The following is a 19,570-nucleotide window of genomic DNA, read 5'->3' on the forward strand; positions in this document are numbered from 1 at the left end:
CCTTTCTGGCCTGGACTGCCAAGACGCCAGTCCACTGGCAGCCCAGCCCGGAGGCACTTACCAAAGGTGGAGAGATAGAAGGACAAGTTCGGGCGGGCGCGCCGGCTCCCGAGGGAGACGCGGTGCAGGGAGCGCTCCATGGCGTCCCCGCTGCGACCAGGCCAGGAGGGCCTGTCCCCAGGCGCTGGCTGTGCGGCTGCAGGTAAGCCAGGCAGCAGTCTCAGCCGCCCCACTTCGCGCGGGCGTCTCCCGGCCGGGCGGGATCCGGGCCGGCGGCACCGTGCGTTGGAACGGCCGGGCGCGCCAGCCACTGATTGGCCCGCGCTGGTTTGAATGGGGAGATTTCCACCTGACCTAGCTGACGCGGGCCAGCTCGGGGGAGGCGTGGGCTCCTGGCGGAGGGAGACTGCCACTAGCTACCAGAGGTGGCTCCTTCCCGGGTGATCCCGCAGGAAACCTAGCTCCAGCACCCGTATCTCAAACTGCGGGTGCCAACCCAAATATGGCCCCTCCGCCCGGCTGGCCCACTTGAGCAAGCTTGGCCTGCTCGCCCAGCTCCCTCAGGCTGCAATTAGCTAGGTTTGTAACCGGCTTTGAAGCTCAGACCTGTAATCGCCAGGCCAACCTAGAGCAAAGGAAGAAGTGCCTGCCCTCCGGAGTAGCCCATAAGGGCATGGGATCAGGGAACATGAAACTGCACTAGACTGCAGCCTGGATCACTCTCTTGAGCCTCTTTTTGCGTGAGAGCAACATGGCACAGGTCCAGAGAGGAGCAGCTTGCTCCATCCAGCCTCAGGGCTTCCCATCTGCAGCCTGGCGACATCAGACAGCAGAGCAAGCCTTGCCATCTGCAGACACAGTGCAGGGTAGGGCCTTTCAATCTTCCCACCCTGGCACAGGAGGGCAGATAGAAGGAAGGTCAACCCTTGCATGGATTTGTCTGCAAACATTCATGAGACACCTCCAGGGATCAGTTTCACACCAAGACATCTGCTCTGCAAATCTCTGCTGCCACTGTGGGAAGAAAGCTGTTGGTCTCATGTAAACCTAAAAATGGGAAGTGTTAAGAGTTTGTTGCTGGTGGATATTTGTAGTTCTGTGAGCCACTCAAGACACAACCAGGGAAATGCAAGGAATGTATGTATATGTGTATGTATGTATGTATGTATGTATGTATGTATGTATGTATTGCCAGGAGCCAAGCTGAGCCTCACAGTAAGCCTAAAAAGAATTAGCTCCAACTTGCCAGGGAGAAATCTGAGCCTCAGTCAGAAAGGGAAGGCAGCTTGCCCAAGATTTGCAGAACTGAAATTTGAACTCCAGCCTGTCTGCCTCCAGAGACCGTTACTCTTTGTTCTTCCATAGCCTCCACAGTGCTGCACGGCCAAGAGCAGGTATGGGCAGCAGACTTGCATTCATGACAAGACAATGGATGTCATGAATTCAGGTGGCCATGAGTGTTGGCTGGGGTGAGGAAAAAGGAGCAGAAACTAGAGAAGCCTGCCTGAGATTAGCAAACACACGAGCCACATGCCATAAAGGCCAGTGGGTTATTTGATCCCTGGTGTTTTCTGAAGCTCTGTCCTGTTGGTCACCTCCCCCCAACCCCTAAGCCATTAACACTATCCTTAGCAGGGACAGTCCACCCTCCTAGTCCTGACCCACTGGCAAACATTTACCTGCACCCTGGACCTGGGCACGCTGGATCCTCCTCCTAGGTGGGTAGGTCTGGGTGCAGGCATCTTTTCTGGACAGGGAAGTGTGCCGCTGTGGACACTCCATCCAGCCAAAGAAAACGGACAGCTCTAGCTTCAAATAATGGGTGCAAAGAGGGAACTGGGTTCCAAAGTGCTGCAGACCTGAAGGGGCGAGAGCAAAACAGAAGTCAGATGCGCCCCCTGCAAGGGGTGTTCAGTCCCAGTGAGAGCTACATCATGTATACACATAAGTCATACATATACACATACTCATATGTGTGAACACATATGCACACATATATACACACATACACTATGCATGTTCCTCATGTACAGACACAAGAACACATATAAATACCATACAAGTACATGCAAAACACATTTTAATATACCATCTACATATACCATACCAGATCGATTATAGCCTGGCTTCATAAGAATCAGAAGTATTTGAGTTTAAAAAGGAGGGGCTAATAAGACTAATTTAGGAACATTTTCACACTGACTATTACAGAGTAGCAAATCTTCTTGCCCAATACCAAAATATTTTTGAAAAAAAATAATAGAATAGGATGCTTATAACGCCATGATGGTTAATTTTAGCTGTAAACTTGACCATATTGGGATCACCTGGGACAGGAGTCTCCATGAGGGGCTGTCTAGATTGGCCTGTCCTGTGAGGGGTTTTCTTGACCGGGTTCATTGAGGTGGGGAGACCTGCTCTGACAGTGAGCAGTGCTGTTCTGTTGAACAGGTCCTAGACTGAGCAACAGGAGTGGGACCAAGCACCAGTGAGTGTCGGTTTCTGCTATGTGACTGTAGGAGTGATGTGGCCCACTGTCTCTGCCACACTGAGACACCCTGCAGTGATGGGCTGTCACCTGGAACCGTGAATGAAAAGAACCCTTTCTCCCCTCTCTTGACCTTGTCAGAGTATTTTACCACCGTAAGCAGAAAAGAAACTAAGAGGGACTACCAAACGTGAGATAGCATTTTAATAGTGCCATGCCAAAAGGGAAAGACAAATCACCAATGGATTACCGGAATTCCAAGGCAAAATGCTTTAGAAAACAACAAAGGAAAAGACAAATCACCAATGGATTACCGGAATTCCAAGGCAAAATGCTTTAGAAAACAACAAAAGGAAAAGACAAATCACCAATGGATTACCGGAATTCCAAGGCAAAATGCTTTAGAAAACAACAAAGGAAAAGACAAATCACCAATGGATTACCGGAATTCCAAGGCAAAATGCTTTAGAAAACAACAAAAGGAAAAGACAAATCACCAATGGATTACCGGAATTCCAAGGCAAAATGCTTTAGAAAACAACAAAAGGAATAGACAAATCACCAATGGATTACCGGAATTCCAAGGCAAAATGCTTTAGAAAACAACAAAAGGAAAAGACAAATCACCAATGGATTACCGGAATTCCAAGGCAAAATGCTTTAGAAAACAACAAAGGAGAGTCATCCAAACAATTAGAAGAGTAAGTCTAAATCAGATGAAATTTTTAAAAGGAAGTAACAGATAAAGTTCAAAGGAAAAAAATAGACTCAAACAATGAAACCAAAGTGTTTTTTTAAAAAAGATCAATAAAGCAGAAACCCCCTGCAAAACTACAAATAAACAAGAAAAAGATTCTAAGATATGACAGTAACTTTTTATTTTAAAAAAAGTCGGTCTAGGGATATAGCTCAGTTATCAGAGACTCACCTAGCAGGTACAAAGCCCAGGCTCAGCCCTCATCACTGTAGAACCTGGATGCCATGATGACAATCTGTAATCCTAGCTTCTGGAAGACTGAAGACAATGAGACGTTCAAAGCTATCTTTCCCTAGCTACATATTCATTTCAGGGTCAACCTAGGCATGAGACCCTACCTCTTAAAAACGAGACAGTGAAACCCTTTTTAAAGGATTTATTCATTTTTATTTTATGTGGATATGTGTTTGCCTGTATGTGTGTATATGCACCGTGAATATGCCTCATGCCCACAGTAGTCAGAAGAAAGTGTCGGATCCCCTAGAGCTAGTGTGACTGATGGTTGTGATCCACCCAAACCAAGGTCCTCTAAGAGCAGCAAGTGTTCTTAACCACTGAACCATCTCTCCAGCCCTGAGTATAACCTTTGCATATAAATTTGTACATTCAAAAGTCTGGGGAAATGGGTGGCTTTTAGGAAAGAAGACTGCGGGAAAAGTCTAGGTGTCTACCTACATCTCTGACAGTGAATGTCCCTGCTCACATACAGCTCTGTAGTGTTCACTAGGTCACCAGCCAGAGAGAAACAAAAACAAACTTCTACCTGTAAAATTCTAGAAAGCCTAAAAAGTTTAGAGGCCCATTTTATAAGACCTTGAAGAAACAGAGGATGCTAATGTAATTTAAACTGTTTCAGAATCAAAAACCGAAAACAAAACCACAAACAAACAAAAAGCTGGAAGACTTGTCAGTATCCAGTAAGAGGCTAGACAAAGACAAAAGACAAGTAATCTTAGCAACAGAAAGCTATCAACAAAATATAAAGATAAGAATAAGGCCTGGAGAAGCGGCTCAGTGGTTAAGAGTACCGGCTGCTCTTCCAGAGGATCTGGATTTGATTCCCAGCTCCCTCGTGTGGCTCACAACTGGCCATAATTCCAGGCTCAGGGGTCTGATGCTTTCTTCTGACCTCCATTGGCAGCAGGCATGCACATTGCACACTTACATACATGCAGTGAAAACACCCACAAATAACATAAATAATGCTAAAAATAAAATAAAGATAGAAGTTAATGAAATAGAAAACATACCATATAGAAGATACATATATAAGGGGGGTAAAGCCGAACCAAAATGCTCCCAGTTTTGATATATTCCTTAGAAAGAAAGTCCATTTTAATGTGCTATTTCCCACTTTTCTTCTTTTCCCATTGTCTTAATATTGCCAACTCATTTAAAGAGTCTATAGGGCAGGCCGGGTAGTGGTGGACCCCTTGAATCCCAGCACTCAGGAGGCAGAGGCAGGCAGATCTCTGTGAGTTCGAGACCAGTCTGGTCTACAAGAGCTAGTTCCAGGACAGCCTCCAAAGCCACAGAGAAACCCTTTCTCAAAAAAAAAAAAAAAAAGAGTCTATAGGCCAAATAGAATGCATCTGTGCCACACCATTGGTTCAAATCTCTGCACAGACCAACCTGATTTACAAATATGTAAATGAAAAATCCTAAATATGCACAAGCCAAAGCCAACAGTTTATTCATGGTCAAATGGTATTTCTTCCAGGAATCCAGGGATGGCTCAAACTTAGTGAATGTATTATCCAGGCTTTGGCAAACTACAGCTAATAAGCCAAATCTGGCTGGTAGCCAGCCTGTGCACAACAGGTGAACTAAGAATGGATTGCACATTTGCAAATGGCTGGGTAAGAATAAAAGCAAATAAATAGCTTTTCTGGGTTGGTGGTACAAGCCCAGGTTCTGCAACCTCAGGAGGCTGAGGCAGGAGGACTGTGTGTCTGAGACCAGGCTGGGGCTACATAGTGTGACACAATATCTCAAGCGAATCAACAAATACTTTTCTCTTGCCACTGAGAAAGGCATAAACGCTTCTAACTGAAAAAAAAATTAGTGATGGAAGCACGAGGGGTGCAGGTCAGTGGCGGAGCGCTCGCCTGGCTCAATCCGGAGTGAAAGGGGGAAGCTGAAACAAATGACAAATTATGAAATATATGGCGATTATTAGCAACCACAAAAACCAGGAAAGATGAAGAGGCAAGGGCACCAAAGAATGTGACATGCCATTTTGTAAGAAACATAATTAATACACAAAACACTAGGTTCTAAAGAAGGAAAGAGATCTCTAGCCCCACTATCTGCCTTTAGGAAGTCCAACCATCTGCCTTGCTGTGTAGTGACTAAGGTGCAGGGTTGTCCCCTGAGTCAGCTGCTAAAGAGTACATAAACAGTGAGGAAATAAGCCAGCTGCCAGCAAGAGAGAGACCCACTCCAAAAGCCACCTTTCACACCAAGCTCCCTTGCTCAACCAGAATAGACAAGTATGTTCGCAACCTACACGGCGGCTAGCACAGTCAAATTCAATTCAAGGAGACAGAAGCAGAAAGACCAGGAGCTCAAAGTCATCCTCAGTCACACAGTTCAAGGCCCACCTGGGCTACAGAAGACTGTCTCAACAAACAATTTTCAACGCAGCAGCAGCTGGGTGTGGTAGCTGTCACCCTGTAATTCCAGCACTCTGGAGGCTAAGGCAGGGAGATTGCAAGGTCAAAAGCAGCCTGGCCTACGTAGTGAAAATATATCTCAAAATAAATAAATAAAACCCAAACAAAAACAATTATTTAAAGACTTAATGCAACCGGTGTTTGCTGCTCATCTTCGGGACTGAGCTGGACCCTGGGAAAATAGAAATTATAGGGTAGCAGATGGGTGTCACTACACAGAAAACAGAATGATACCTTACCTATTCTTTAAAAAAAAAAAAGATTTATTTATTATGGATAAAGTGTTCTGTCTGCATATATGCCTGCATGCCAGAAGAGGGCACCAGATCTCATTATAGATGGTTGTGAGCCACCATGTGGTTGTGGGGGTGGGGGGGCGTGGTTTAAACTCAGGACCTCTGGGAGAACAGCCAGTGTGCTCTTAACCACTGAGCCATTTCTCCAACTCTAATGCCTCACTTGTTCTTGGCAGACCACACTGATAAAGAAATCAGAGAAGAATCCCAAAGGAAGTGACCTGCAAGGTGATTAATTCAAGCAAAAGTGGTGACAAAGGGCAAGACTTATAAAGGGCGTAAAATAACAGAAGCGTCATAGATTGCGGGAGAAAACAACGGGAAGCCTAGAAGGGACTTCAGGATGGAAAGGAGGGGTGACACCTAACAGGCTATGCAGGGACCGGATCGCAAGGGTCCTTACTTGACTGCAGTGAGCACAGAGGGCTGGGGCTGTAGCACTTGCAGCCCTGGTCTGCTCTCCAGCTCCATGAAATGAAACAAAAGGAGTAAGCACTTTATACCCTAAGAGCATAGGGTAGTCACTGGAAGATTTGAACAGGACCCTGCAAACTTTTGCTCATTTTTCATAAAGGCCTTTCTGGCTAAAGCTGACAGAAGGGAGCCATGGGAGGAGATGGCTTGGGGGATGGGACCTCTAAGGCGGCCTCTACCAGACTAACACAGCAGTGCTCCCAAAAGAGTGGAGGGAGTATCACTGGCAGGGCTTGGTAACCAGAAGGAAGACAGAATGCAAAGAACTCTGGCTTTAGAACTAAAATGGGCAGGTATATCCTTCACAGAGAGGTAGACCTGAACCAAGGGGAATGGGTTTCCACGAGGTTTGTCCCAGTGAGGGTTTCTTTTACTGTCATAAACACAAATGATCAAAGCAATTGGGAAGGAAAGGGTTAACTTGGCTTACATGGCTTATGAGTCCACATCAAAGTCCATCACTGCAGAATCTGGAGGCAGAAGCTGAGGCAGAGGCCAAGCAGGGATGCTGCTCACTGGTCCACTCATCACAGCTTGCTCAACCTGCTTTCTTACAGAACCCAGGGCCACCAGCCTCAGGATGGCACCACCCACCGTGGGCTGAGTCACACCCCATCAGTCAGTAACTAAGAAAGTGCCCTGTAGATCTTAGGGAGGCATGTTCTCAGCTGAGGATCCCTCCTTTCAGACTCCAGCTTATGCCAAGCTGACATAAAACTGTCCAGGACGAGGCTGCCCAGGGTGAGCTAGCTCTGTCGTATCTAAGTGAAGACGGCACGTGAGCAGCTGGACATTCCAGGGTGACGCTCAGAGGAAATATTTAGGCTAGAAATGTTGGTTTAAGAGTTCTCAGGAAAGCCACAGGCATGGATAAGAAAGCCCAAAGATAATGTTCCATGTGAGAGGAAGGCTAGAAATCTAACCAGGCAACATACCAACTGAAAGGACAAAAATAGAAAGCCCAGGGAAGAGAGAGAGAAAGCCAGGGAATGTGCTAAAGAGAACTGTCCACATCAAATGCTGTTGAGAGGTCAAGTAGGTTAGTAACTGAGAAGTGTCCGTTGGACTTAGCAACAAAGCAGTCATTGTTGACCTCCCAACCCAGAATATAAAGCCGAGAGGCAACAGGTCCACATCAACGAAGATGTCCCCTAGTCACTCTAAAAGGAAAAACACCCCAGGCTCAATGCCAGAGAATATTCTGGACTCTTTCCCCCCTCGTCCTAAATTTAACCAGTCGGAATGCTTGGTTAAGTAGCGTTTTGTTTGCCCTTGAAATGGAGGACCTGCTTTTTAAGAATGTGTCTGCACTTCATCTCCAAAGTGGAACACAGTGTCTTTGGGGCAGATGCTAGGCACTGTAAGTGCAATGGAGAAGTTTTTGGTGACCTAAATACTTAAGCAGCATCTAAGTGGAAACCGAGGCCACTCACCACCACCAAAAAAAAAAAAAAAAGATGATTCAAGAGTAAGCTAAGAGGTTCAATTTCAATATAAAAAGATTAAAAGATTAAATCCATACCAACAGTTAGCGAAGCAGCTAAAATGGGTCAAAGTCTTGAATGATTCAGGAAGAAAGTACAGTACTCTCTAGTTCCTCAAACTGCTGCATCCTTGTACTTGAGTTGGAAGCCCTTTTAGCCCTTGGAGAAGCACCCTTTTCCTGGCCTGATTAAAGAGTACTTGGCTTGCCATAGTCTTGCATTCCTGAGTGTTCCAAACTTAAAGAACAGTGTAGATGTCTGCTTCTAGCCAGAGTGGAATATCATGGACTGGATTTTCCCTTTCATTTGAAACTAAATGGCCAGAAAAAAATACATGGAACAATAGTTTTCAAGATACGCAATACTGGGCTGGAGAGGTGGCTCAGAGGTTAAGAGCACTGACTGCTCTTCCAGAGGGCATGAATTCAATTCCCAGCAACCATATGGTGGCTCAGACATCTGTAATGAGATCTGGTGCCCTCTTCTGGCCTGCAGGGACACATGGAGACAGAACACAGTATGCATAATAAATAAAATCTTTTAAAAAAAAAGATACACAATACTATAGTTTTCAAGATACAAGACAAGAGGCTTTTATGTGCCCTGAGAGACAGAGGATAGGGTAAGACCTATGATCATCAGATCAGCCTGCTGCCATAGCAGGTTTCCCAAAAGGAGAGAGGGCTAAGGGCAATTATAATCCCTAAGCTAAGACATTAGGAAGGCCACAGTAGCTAGAGTTTATGAGACAATAACAGATGGATGGCCACACAGAGAGAGAACACCAGAGAGAGATCTGCCAAGGGTCCTACCCCAACCTCTGCTAATACCAATAACTCCTGGGTGTGAAGAAAATACCCCAAAGATGACAAAGAACTACCTTGATCTGGATATTGTGGCACACGCCTTTAATCCCAGCACTTGGGAGGAAAAGGCAGGTGGATCTTTGGGAGTCTGAGGCCAGACTGGTCTACAAAGCAAGTTTCAGGGACATCCAGGGCTATTACACAGAGAAACCCTCTCTCAAAAAAATAGAAAGAAAAGAAAAAGAACTATCTGAAAGGATTAGAGAAAAAACAGGCTTTGAAGCCAAGAACAACCTTTCCTTACCTCAGGCAGAATGAGAAGACCCCCCCACCCCTCCCCCATTCACGAGGCATTGAGTAGCATACCCAGAAGGGTCTTGCTGTATTTGTTGTGCCCTAGATTCAATACAATTCAGTCCCCATCTAAAAATGCTCAACAGCAAGACCCAAAAAGATCAAACTGTTTCTTTGTCATTTAACAACACCCCAGAACAGGCTCAAGATTATTTATAGGAATACAAAAATATCCAGGACCCAGCAAGGTACAAGTCATGTCTGAAGTCTAGTAAAAAGCCTCCAGGCATGCAAGGAAGCAGGAAATATGACCCACAATAAGGAGGAGCATCAATCAACAGCAACAGACCTGAGGAAGAACACAGCTGATAGACGTTGTAGACAAAGACAATAAAATAGTCTGTATGACTGCATTTGATTTGCTAGAGAACCCCTTTAACAAGGTTGTGTTTGGATATGTAATGGCCCCAAAGGCTTATGTGTTGAAGGCACAGTGCCTAGCCAGTGGCGCTATTGGAGGTGACTCCATCATGAAGGCTCCAACTCCATCAGTGGGCTGATCCATTGATGAGCGCATGACAAACGAGCTACTGGGAGGTGGGGCCTTGGAGGAAGTAAGCCATGGAGGGCACACCTTTGAAGGTTACCTCTTGCTTTTGCTTCTCTGTGTGTGTGTGTGTACATGTGCGTGTGCATGTAATGACCACCTTTACTCTGCCACTCCCTTCTACCGAGACATACTTTACCTCACCAAACAAGCCCAGAAACACAGACCAAGCAACCACACACAGAAACTCTAAATATATGAGCCAAATAAATCTTTATTCCTTACAAGTTATTTCCTCAGGTATTTTGTGTCATCATCAACAGCAACAACAACAAAAAAAGACACAGATAAGTGAAATATTGACTATCTAAAGGGGTAAAATGTTGTGTGATACTTTAATCAAATTTTGACAAAGATGTTTGCTTTGAATCAGAGGACAGAGCTAGCTAATAACTGACCAAAACTAACCATAGAGGTTTTGGAGGACTGAGAATAGATAGACAGGAAGTAGTAGGGCGGGGTTTGAGGGGGTCTCAGCCCCTTTTGGACGGAGGAACGAAAGAGATAGGAGGTCGCTGGTTACTTTTCTGCTGCTTCACTGATCATTCAGGTGCTTATCCCAATATCAGACTCCGAGTTTTTATTGATAAAGAATAATTAGATAAACACTTCAGGGAAATATGATGTCTGAGATGAAAAAGAATCACACAGAATGGGCTTAGAGCATTAGGCAGTGAAACTAGTGAACTTGAGGATTGAAACATAGACTCAAGGGCTGGGGAATGGCTCAGTCGTAATGTGCTTGCTGTAAGCCTGAGGGTTGAGTTCCAGCCCAGGACCCCACATAAAACTGGACGTGGTACCGTGCACTTGTGATCCCGCATGGGAGATGCGGAGACTGGTGAATGCTGGAGCTCCTGGGCATCAGCCTCTATAGCCTTTTGGGTGAATTCCCTGCCTTAAAATCCAAGGTGTCAGCCCCTGAGAAACTACACTGGAGGTGACCTCTGCCCTCCACATGAAGGCCTCCATGTGCAAATGTGCAGTCACACACACACACCACACATACACACACCACACACACCCCACACACACATACACATTGCACACACACACACATACCACACATACACACATATACCCCGCACATACACACACACATACACACATACATACACACCACACACATCACACACACCATGCACACACACGCCATACACACACCACACATACACACACATACATACACCACACATTAACATACACACATACACACAGATTTTTTAAAAAAAAGAATGGATCATCAGGCAGCTTTAGGGCGACTTCACACAACCTCACAGTTGTCATTGGAACCCTGAAGGAAGTGGGCGGCAATGGAACTTATTTTTCCAAATTTGAAGAAACTGTAAGACACCACAAATCCAAGAATCTTAATGAACCTCTAAACAAAGAAATATGGAGAGGTTCACACCACTGCGTCATGATGAGAATGCCAAAGTCAGTGAGATGGGGGCATCACAGAGCAGTCGTCTCAAGAGAATGGCATCAGACAGACCAGACAGGTGTGCCAAAGGGGTAGGAGCTTCTGGGTTTTGTTTTTGTTCTTTGGGTTTGTTTGGTTTTTTTGTTCTGTTTTGAGACAGGGTCTTACTATATAGGCCTGGCTGGCCTAGAACTCACTATGTAGACCAGGCTGACCTTGACCTCACAAGCATCTACCTGCTTCTGCCTCCCAAAAGCTGGGATTGGAGGCCTGTGCCACTACATCTTGGCTCTGGAGAGAACTACTTTCAAGTCCTGAAAGAAATAAAATGTAAACCAGAATTCTCTACTCAGCAAAAATACCTTTCAAAGAAATGAAGACAAATTATTTTCTCAGATTTGCAAAAGCTGAGTAAAGGTAACATCTACATGCACACCAAGGGGCTATTAAGGGTCTTCAGGCCAAGAGAAAATGGCATACTGCCATCTGCATCTGCTCAAAAGAACAGAGAAAACACAGGAAATGCTAAATGGGCATGTGTAGAAGAGGGGTTCCTTATTATCTGAGTAGGGTTTTTTTTTGTTTGTTTGTTTGTTTTTTGTTTTTTGGATTTTACGAGACAGGGTTTCTCTGCATTGTTTTGGAGGCTGTTGGTCCAGCCTGGCCTCAAACTCACAGAGATCCGCCTGCCTCTGCCTCCCGAGTGCTGGGATTAAAGGTTATTTGAGTCGTTTTTAAAAGAACAATGTAGCCAGGATAAGGAACCCTTTGCTGAATACACCCAGGGTTCCCTGCATTCAGGAACACGCTGTTGGATGCTGCCTTGTATAGATTCTGATGAGGTCACCACAAGAGGCAAGCTCCCCTGAAACTCTAGCAGGTTAGTATTTACAGCCGTGTGGGAATCTGGCTGTATGTATGATAGGAAATACTGCAGATTCGATTAGTAGAGAGCACAACCACCACTGCTTACATCTGTGGCTCAGCTGGGCCCCACGCAAGCTGGACCACAAGACTGAGGTAGAGCAGAGCCTGCTTCCGCCTCAGGGCAAGGAGATGGCGAGGTGCAGTTCCATGGGTGGCAGCAGGTCACAGAGGGAAGAGGCCGTGGTACCCAAGGAGCGCATCCTCCAAGGAAGCTGGTTTTACTGGCGCTGTAACAGAGAAGTGACATGTATTCCCTTTGCTCCAGATTTTCATCAGCCACTTCCCCTGCCACCACCTTTCAGCTAACACCGTCTGTCGGTTTGGCGGTCACCAGCAATTGCCTTGTGAGAGCTGCTTGTCTGTTCTTGGCTGTCTCCACCTTGCCCGAGTTTTCCCATTTCTCTAACACTTGCTTTCTGTTATGACTGACTCTTCTACCTTCCCAGGGAAAATGTGCTGCTCACTCTGCACTCCCCCACCCTCTCCCAGCTTCTTCTCCCTCTGCAAGGTTGAACACCCCTGCTGTTCTACTGTCCTGATGACCCCACACTCCTCTCCAATCCCAGCACCCAGGCCACCCTGGCCGTGACATGCTTGGCTCCAGTCTCCCTCTGTGTGCCCAGCTTTCTGACTGTCACCTACACCCGAGCCCTGCTTGTCTGCTCCCCCATTTTTGCATGCAGAGTGTGATGACTGAGATGGCTCATAGCTGCCTACTGCCCATTTAGCACCTGCCAGGAACTGGGCGGGGTGGGGGCGGGGTCTCCATCTTTCCAGGAATTTCAATTCTGTAATCAACATATAAGACATAGGTTGCCCTCAAATAATCCCTTATGTCACTCATAAAATCACAAATGAAAGGGGGAATAGTGAAACTCCCTTCCCCCTCCCTTTGGAAGTATCGTGTGGCGTGGGAGAGCCGGGACAGCTTCCCTTAGCTAGTTTATCTCTGTTGCTTCCTCCTCCCACTTTGCTTTTTTTTTAACTCCACACATTGATTGAGTTTCCACACGTGAAACGCAGCCTTTACACCACCACGTAAAGGTTAGATGAGTGGACTCTCTCCCTCAGCCGGCTGCCCCCCTTCTGCACATGGTGGGATGAGGCTGAAGCCAGCGGCCTCTCCTTCTTCCACATCTCTCTCCATGCTCACTGTTCACTCCCCGTGCACTCCCTCCAGCCCCCCACCCACTGCTCCAGGCCCCAACCACCTCCCATCTTGGCCGCTAGGAAAACCTTCTAACCAGGCTCGCTGGTCCTCAGCAATTCATGTTTCACACGGCCACCGGATCAACACTGAAACAGTAATTTAGTTTTGTCATTGCCTACCTCGAGAGCCATCCAGGCTCTGTACAATCTAGTCCCAAGCTATCTTCAGCCTCCCAGAATTCTGCTCCTTGCCTATTGTCCAAATGTGTCCCTTTTATATCACCGCCCTCCACCTCAAATGCCACCACCACGAAACTGGAAACCCAGTTTCAAATGATGACATCACAACTGGCCCTTTCTTCTCCCCACGGGGCTCCATGCTTCAGTGATGTATCTCACACTGCTAGGTGATGCGTGTACTGAAGAGCCTGTCAGTGGTCACCAGCACTTGCTGTCCTTCCAGAGCCCCGGCACCCACATGCTGACTCAGAACCACACTTTGTCACTCCCGTCCCAGTGCTTCTTCTGGCCTCCATGGTCACCAGGAACGCATGTGGTGCTCAGATGTACATGCAGGCAAGCGCCCGATTACATTAAATGCTGGACATGGTGGCACACGGCTTTAGTCCCAGCAGTCGGGAGTCAGAGGCAGGCAGATTTCTGTGAGTAGCAGACCAGCCTGCTCTATAGAATGAGTTCCAGGACAGCCATAGCTACATAGTGAGACTCTGCTTCAAAAAAATCAATAATAATAATAGGAAGGATAGAAGGAAGGGGGCATGCTACACATGCATTTCATTCATTCACTCCCTCAGCATGCATTATTGGGTGCTCTCAAAGTGGAGACATGCAGTGACACTCTCAGAACTCAGCCTGGCAGTAGAGGCTGTCAACAAACAAGCTGTCACACACACACACTTACACACACACACCACACACACATACACACACACCACACACACATACACACACCACACACACACCCCACACACACACCACACACACCACACACACACATACCACACACACACCACACACATACTCCACACATACACACACATACTCCACACATACACACACACACCACACATACACACACACCACACATACACACACACCACACATACACACACACCACACATACACACACCACACACACACCACACATACACACACACCACACACACACCACACACCACACACATACTCCACACATGCACACACACCACACATACACACACATATACCACACACACACATACACCACACACACACACCACACACACACCACACACACACCACACACACACATACACCACACACATACACACACATACACCACACACACACATACACCACACACATACACCACACACACACCACACATATACACACACACCACACACATACACCATACACACACACATACACCACACAATACACCACACACACACATACACCACACACATATACCACACACACCACACACACACACACACATACACCACACACATACACCACACACATACACACATACCACACACATACACCACACACCACACACACACCACACACATACACCACACACACACATACACCACACAATACACCACATACACACACATACACACACACCACACACATACACACACATACACACACACCACACACATACACACACACCACACACATACACACACACCACACACATACACACACACCACACACATACACACACATACACACACACCACACACATACACACACACCACACACATACACACACACCACACACATACACACACACACCACACACATACACCACACACATACACCACACACATACACCACACACACCACACATACACACACATACACCACACATACACACACATACACACACACCACACACATACACACACATACACCACACATACACACACATACACCACACATACACACCATACACACATACACCACACACACACCACACACATACACCACACACACACATACACCACACACATACACCACATACACCACACACATGCACACACACACCACACACATACACCACACACCACACACACACACCATACACACACATATACCACACAATACACCACACACACACATACACACACGTACCACACACATACACACATACCACACACGTACACACACACCACACACACACACCACACACATACACCACACACACACATACACACCACACACACACACCACACACATACACCACACACACCACACATACAACACACACACACATACACACACACACACACACACACCACGGAGACCGTGGAAAGAAAAATAAAAGGGGAACCACATCTTTACAGGTTGGGAAAGGGCTTGTTTCCGAACTGAGGAACATGTAAGCTGAGCCCCAAAGAATGAATAGAAAATAGCCAAACAAGAAGGGAAAAAAAAGAATGTTCCAGGTTGAATGGAAAGTACCAAAAATTTTAAGACTGAAAATAGCACAGGACATGGCTCATTAGAAGAACTCAAAATAAAAGCAATCACGGTAAGAGCATACAGAATAAAGTGGGAGCAGGCAAAGAGGGTAAGGCCAAGCCAGGTTATGGGCCTGCCCTGTGCTGTGTGCAAGCCCAGTAAAAGAGACCACATTAATTGCAGGTTGGGTTTTAGGGGAAGGTGTGATATGGAGAATATTGGCAGCAGCATGGAGCAAGGGCTGAGGCACTAACCAGGAGACACGGGCTAAGACAAAAAAGATGATGAGATCAGAGATGCTCACGTAGCCTGCACCACTGCTCTAACCATAGCAGCTGCTCAACGAATGCTTGTGCCATGGGGGCTGGGAGAGCATTGCTGCATGGCTGTGAACACTGGAGTTCACAGCACCCACAGAACAAGCCAGGCATCTCTCAGACGCCTGTAACCACAGCTCCGAGGGGCCCAACACCCTCTTCCTGCTCCCACATGTGCAATGGTGCACACCCATGTGCATGCACTCACAGGCATGCCCACACACACACAGTAAATCTTTTAAAACAATATTTCTGTCACAAATGACTTTACAACAAACCAATGAATGAGAGGCAGAGAAAATTAATAGGTAACTTTTAGCAATCGCCTCCAAGTACTGTGTACTTTATACACAGCACAAACTCAAGAAAGAAGTCAGAATGTTTGTTTGTTTGGGGTTTATTGTTTTGTTTTGGGGGTGTTTTTTGTTTTGTTTGAGCTTTTGAGGCAGGGGTCTCTCTGTGTAGCCCTGGCTGTCCTGGAACTCACTCTGTAGACCAGGTTGGCCTCAAATCAGAGATCGGCCTGCCAATACTTCCCAAGTGCTGGGACTGAAGGCGTGGGGCACCACTGCCCGGATGAAGAAAAATCAGAGTGTTTTGAGATAGGATCTTGTTATGTAGCTCAGTCTGGCCTCAAGCTAGCTATTGCCCTGTCTTCAACTTCTGGGTGCTGGGATTAAAGGTGTGCACCACACTACATTGTGTTTATGTTTTAGATATACTTTATCTTATGTGTAGGAGTGTTTGGCCTGCATATGGGCATGTGTGTATGTACATGCGGGGCATGGAATCAGAGGAGAGCGCCAGATCCCCTGATACTGGAGTTACAGCAGTTGTGAGTACCATGTAGGTGCCAGGCTCTCTGGAAGGGCAGCCAATGCTTTGAACTCCAGTGCCATCTCTCCAATCCCTCTCTCTGTATTTCTGTTTTGTCTCTGTGTAGGTAAACATTTGTCAGTGTGTGTGTGTGTGTGTGTGTGTGTGTGTGTGTGTGTGTAGGTCAGAGGATAATCCACAGAAATAAATTCTCTGCTTCCATCATGTATATCCTGGAGATCAAACTCAAGTTATCAAGCGGGTGGCAAGTGCCTTTACCCATTGAGCCACCTGACCAGCCCAGTCCCTATATTTAAACAAGACCTACCTCTAGTCCTAGCCCTTGAGAAGCAGAGGCAAGAAGGATGTCAAACTAGAGACTGGGCTAGGCTATGTGCAAAGCAGTGTCAAGAATTTCACACATACACGTGGACTTGGTTCTTTCTTTTCATTTCTTCCTTGTGGTGCTAGGACTTAATCCTGAGCTTCATAAATGTTAGGCAAACAACAACCCCGGACCATACACTCCCACTGGGCTGCAGTGGGGTGGGAACACAAAACAGGGTTAGTGCCTTCAGCTGCCTTTGGTATTTTCATCTCCCTGAGTCTGTCAAGCTGACGATGTCAGGTCATCAATAGCTCCCAACTTTCCCAAACCCAAGGCCTCTGGATTCCAGAATTCCACAGTTCTTGAACCAGGGCTTTCAGTGATAATCTAGACTACTGAGTGATAATCTAGACTACTGAGTGATAATCTAGACTATTGAGTGATAATATAGACTACTGAGTGATAATCTAGACTACTGAGTGATAATCTAGACTATTGAGTGATAATCTAGACTATTGAGTGATATATAGTGATAATCTAGACTACTGAGTGATAATCTAGACTACTGAGTGATAATCTAGACTACTGAGTGATAATCTAGACTACTGAGTGATAATCTAGACTACTGAGTGATAATCTAGACTACTGAGTGATATCTAGACTACTGAGTCATGTCCATTTTCAGTCATTTATCCACTACCTTCCATTTGTCATTGGTAATCTGGGGTTATAACCATGACAACAGGCACAGCCTCAATGAGCTACCAGTCCTTCAAGCAGTCAAATCAGACCCCATATGTAAATTTTCCTTAGTTTGCTCCTAAAGAAATGTCTTTGATGTCTTTGTTGTATAGACACTGGCTGCAGAGTGTCGTTTTCATAATATAATACTGCCACCTAGTGGGCCCAACCAGTGAGCCCAATTGCTCTGATCAGGAGATTTTCCCTGTAGAGCTCTATTTTCCAGGAAATAACTTTCTACCACGTGAACCCTTCCTTTCTTTTTCTAGACAGTAAGAAAGCTGGGTCGTTGTGTTTGTTGGTTTTTTTCAACTTGACATAAGCTAAAGTTATTTGGGAAGACACATCTCAATTGAGAAAATGCCTTCATCAGACTGACTGATGTGGAAGGGCCCAGCCCAGTCCACAAAGGAGTGGTCCTGAGTTGTATAAGAAAGTCAGCTGAGGAAGCCAGGAGAAGCAAGCCAGTGACTTGCTACACTCCCGCACAGCCCCTGCTTCAGTTCCAGTCTCCAAAGTACTGCCGACTTCCCTCGGTGAGGGACTGCTACCTGCAAATGTCTGTAATCCCAGCAGTTGAGAGGCTGAGGTAGCAGAACTGTCATGATTTTGAAGCCACCCAAGCTACAGAGGAAGACACTGTTTCACAGCAACAAAAGGTAATGTAGGAGCTAAGGCTGCGACCCTTTCATGTTGTAGTGACTGCCAGTCATAAAATTATTTTCATTACTATTTCATAACTGTAATTTCACTACTGTTATGAATCGTAATATACATGTCTGTTTTCCAGTAGCCTTAGGCAACCCCTGTTAAAGGGCTGTTTTGAACCCCCCCACAGATTGAGAACCACTGCTCTAACATGTAACAGATAAATCAGCACTTCTTAATGCATAACAAAAGGACACATTAGTTTCATAATCTGGTACTTTATGGCAACAGAAAGAAAAATAAACAAATTCTTTCAGATTCCTCTTGGCTCCAATGGGCCTCTAATCATTTCCATCTAAAGGCCAGAGATATTCTTGTCCCTAATCTAGCAAGAAATTCTTGTTAGGCATATTTGAATACACTGCTTTTTTAGGGGTTACTGGTGAAACTCTGACCCTGTCTCACCAAACTCAGGGACTTTTCTATAATCCAAAAATGAAGAACAGATTCTGTGATCCCTGTGGCCAGGACAACACCCATCCCGGACAGTGTGGACATAGAATTCCAAAGGTACTTACAATGACAGCTTCTACACACAGATAAGCCTGGACCATGTGTCCCAGGAAGCATGCTCAAGAAATAAAGTGAACCAAATCCAGTGGCCTGTTGCCAGCAGGGATCATAAAGTGACACAGGACAAAAGAAGAGGACAGATGACTACTTTCTGGGAAATATTAGCCTCCCACGACAATATTTCAACAGACTAAATTTCAAGTTCCCCTGTCAAATTATAGAAAGCTAATCTCCAAGTCCAAGTCTTACTTCTGCTTCCCAGGGCCCCCGTGATGGCAAGTGGCAGTTA

At 46.0% G+C, this 19,570-nt stretch overlaps 1 protein-coding gene across 7 annotated transcripts in view; it reads right to left on the reverse strand.

Annotated features, from left to right (window-relative positions):
* Positions 1-19,570, reverse strand: part of Rgs3 (regulator of G protein signaling 3) — a 137,225-nt gene extending 117,655 nt beyond the window's left edge. The window contains exons 1-4 of one of the 7 annotated variants that reach the window (XM_040757359.1): positions 19,531-19,570; positions 13,476-13,527; positions 12,278-12,458; positions 1,680-1,859 (exon numbers count right to left, since the gene is read on the reverse strand). In XM_040757359.1, the coding sequence (XP_040613293.1) occupies positions 1,680-1,782 (103 nt within the window). In that variant the 5' untranslated portion in view covers positions 1,783-1,859; positions 12,278-12,458; positions 13,476-13,527; positions 19,531-19,570. The other 6 variants (XM_040757358.1, XM_040757357.1, XM_040757356.1 and 3 more) reach the window with 6 other exon arrangements.

Source organism: Mesocricetus auratus, unplaced genomic scaffold, assembly GCF_017639785.1.
Source record: "Mesocricetus auratus isolate SY011 unplaced genomic scaffold, BCM_Maur_2.0 Super-Scaffold_100014, whole genome shotgun sequence".
Lineage (NCBI taxonomy): Eukaryota > Metazoa > Chordata > Mammalia > Rodentia > Cricetidae > Mesocricetus > Mesocricetus auratus.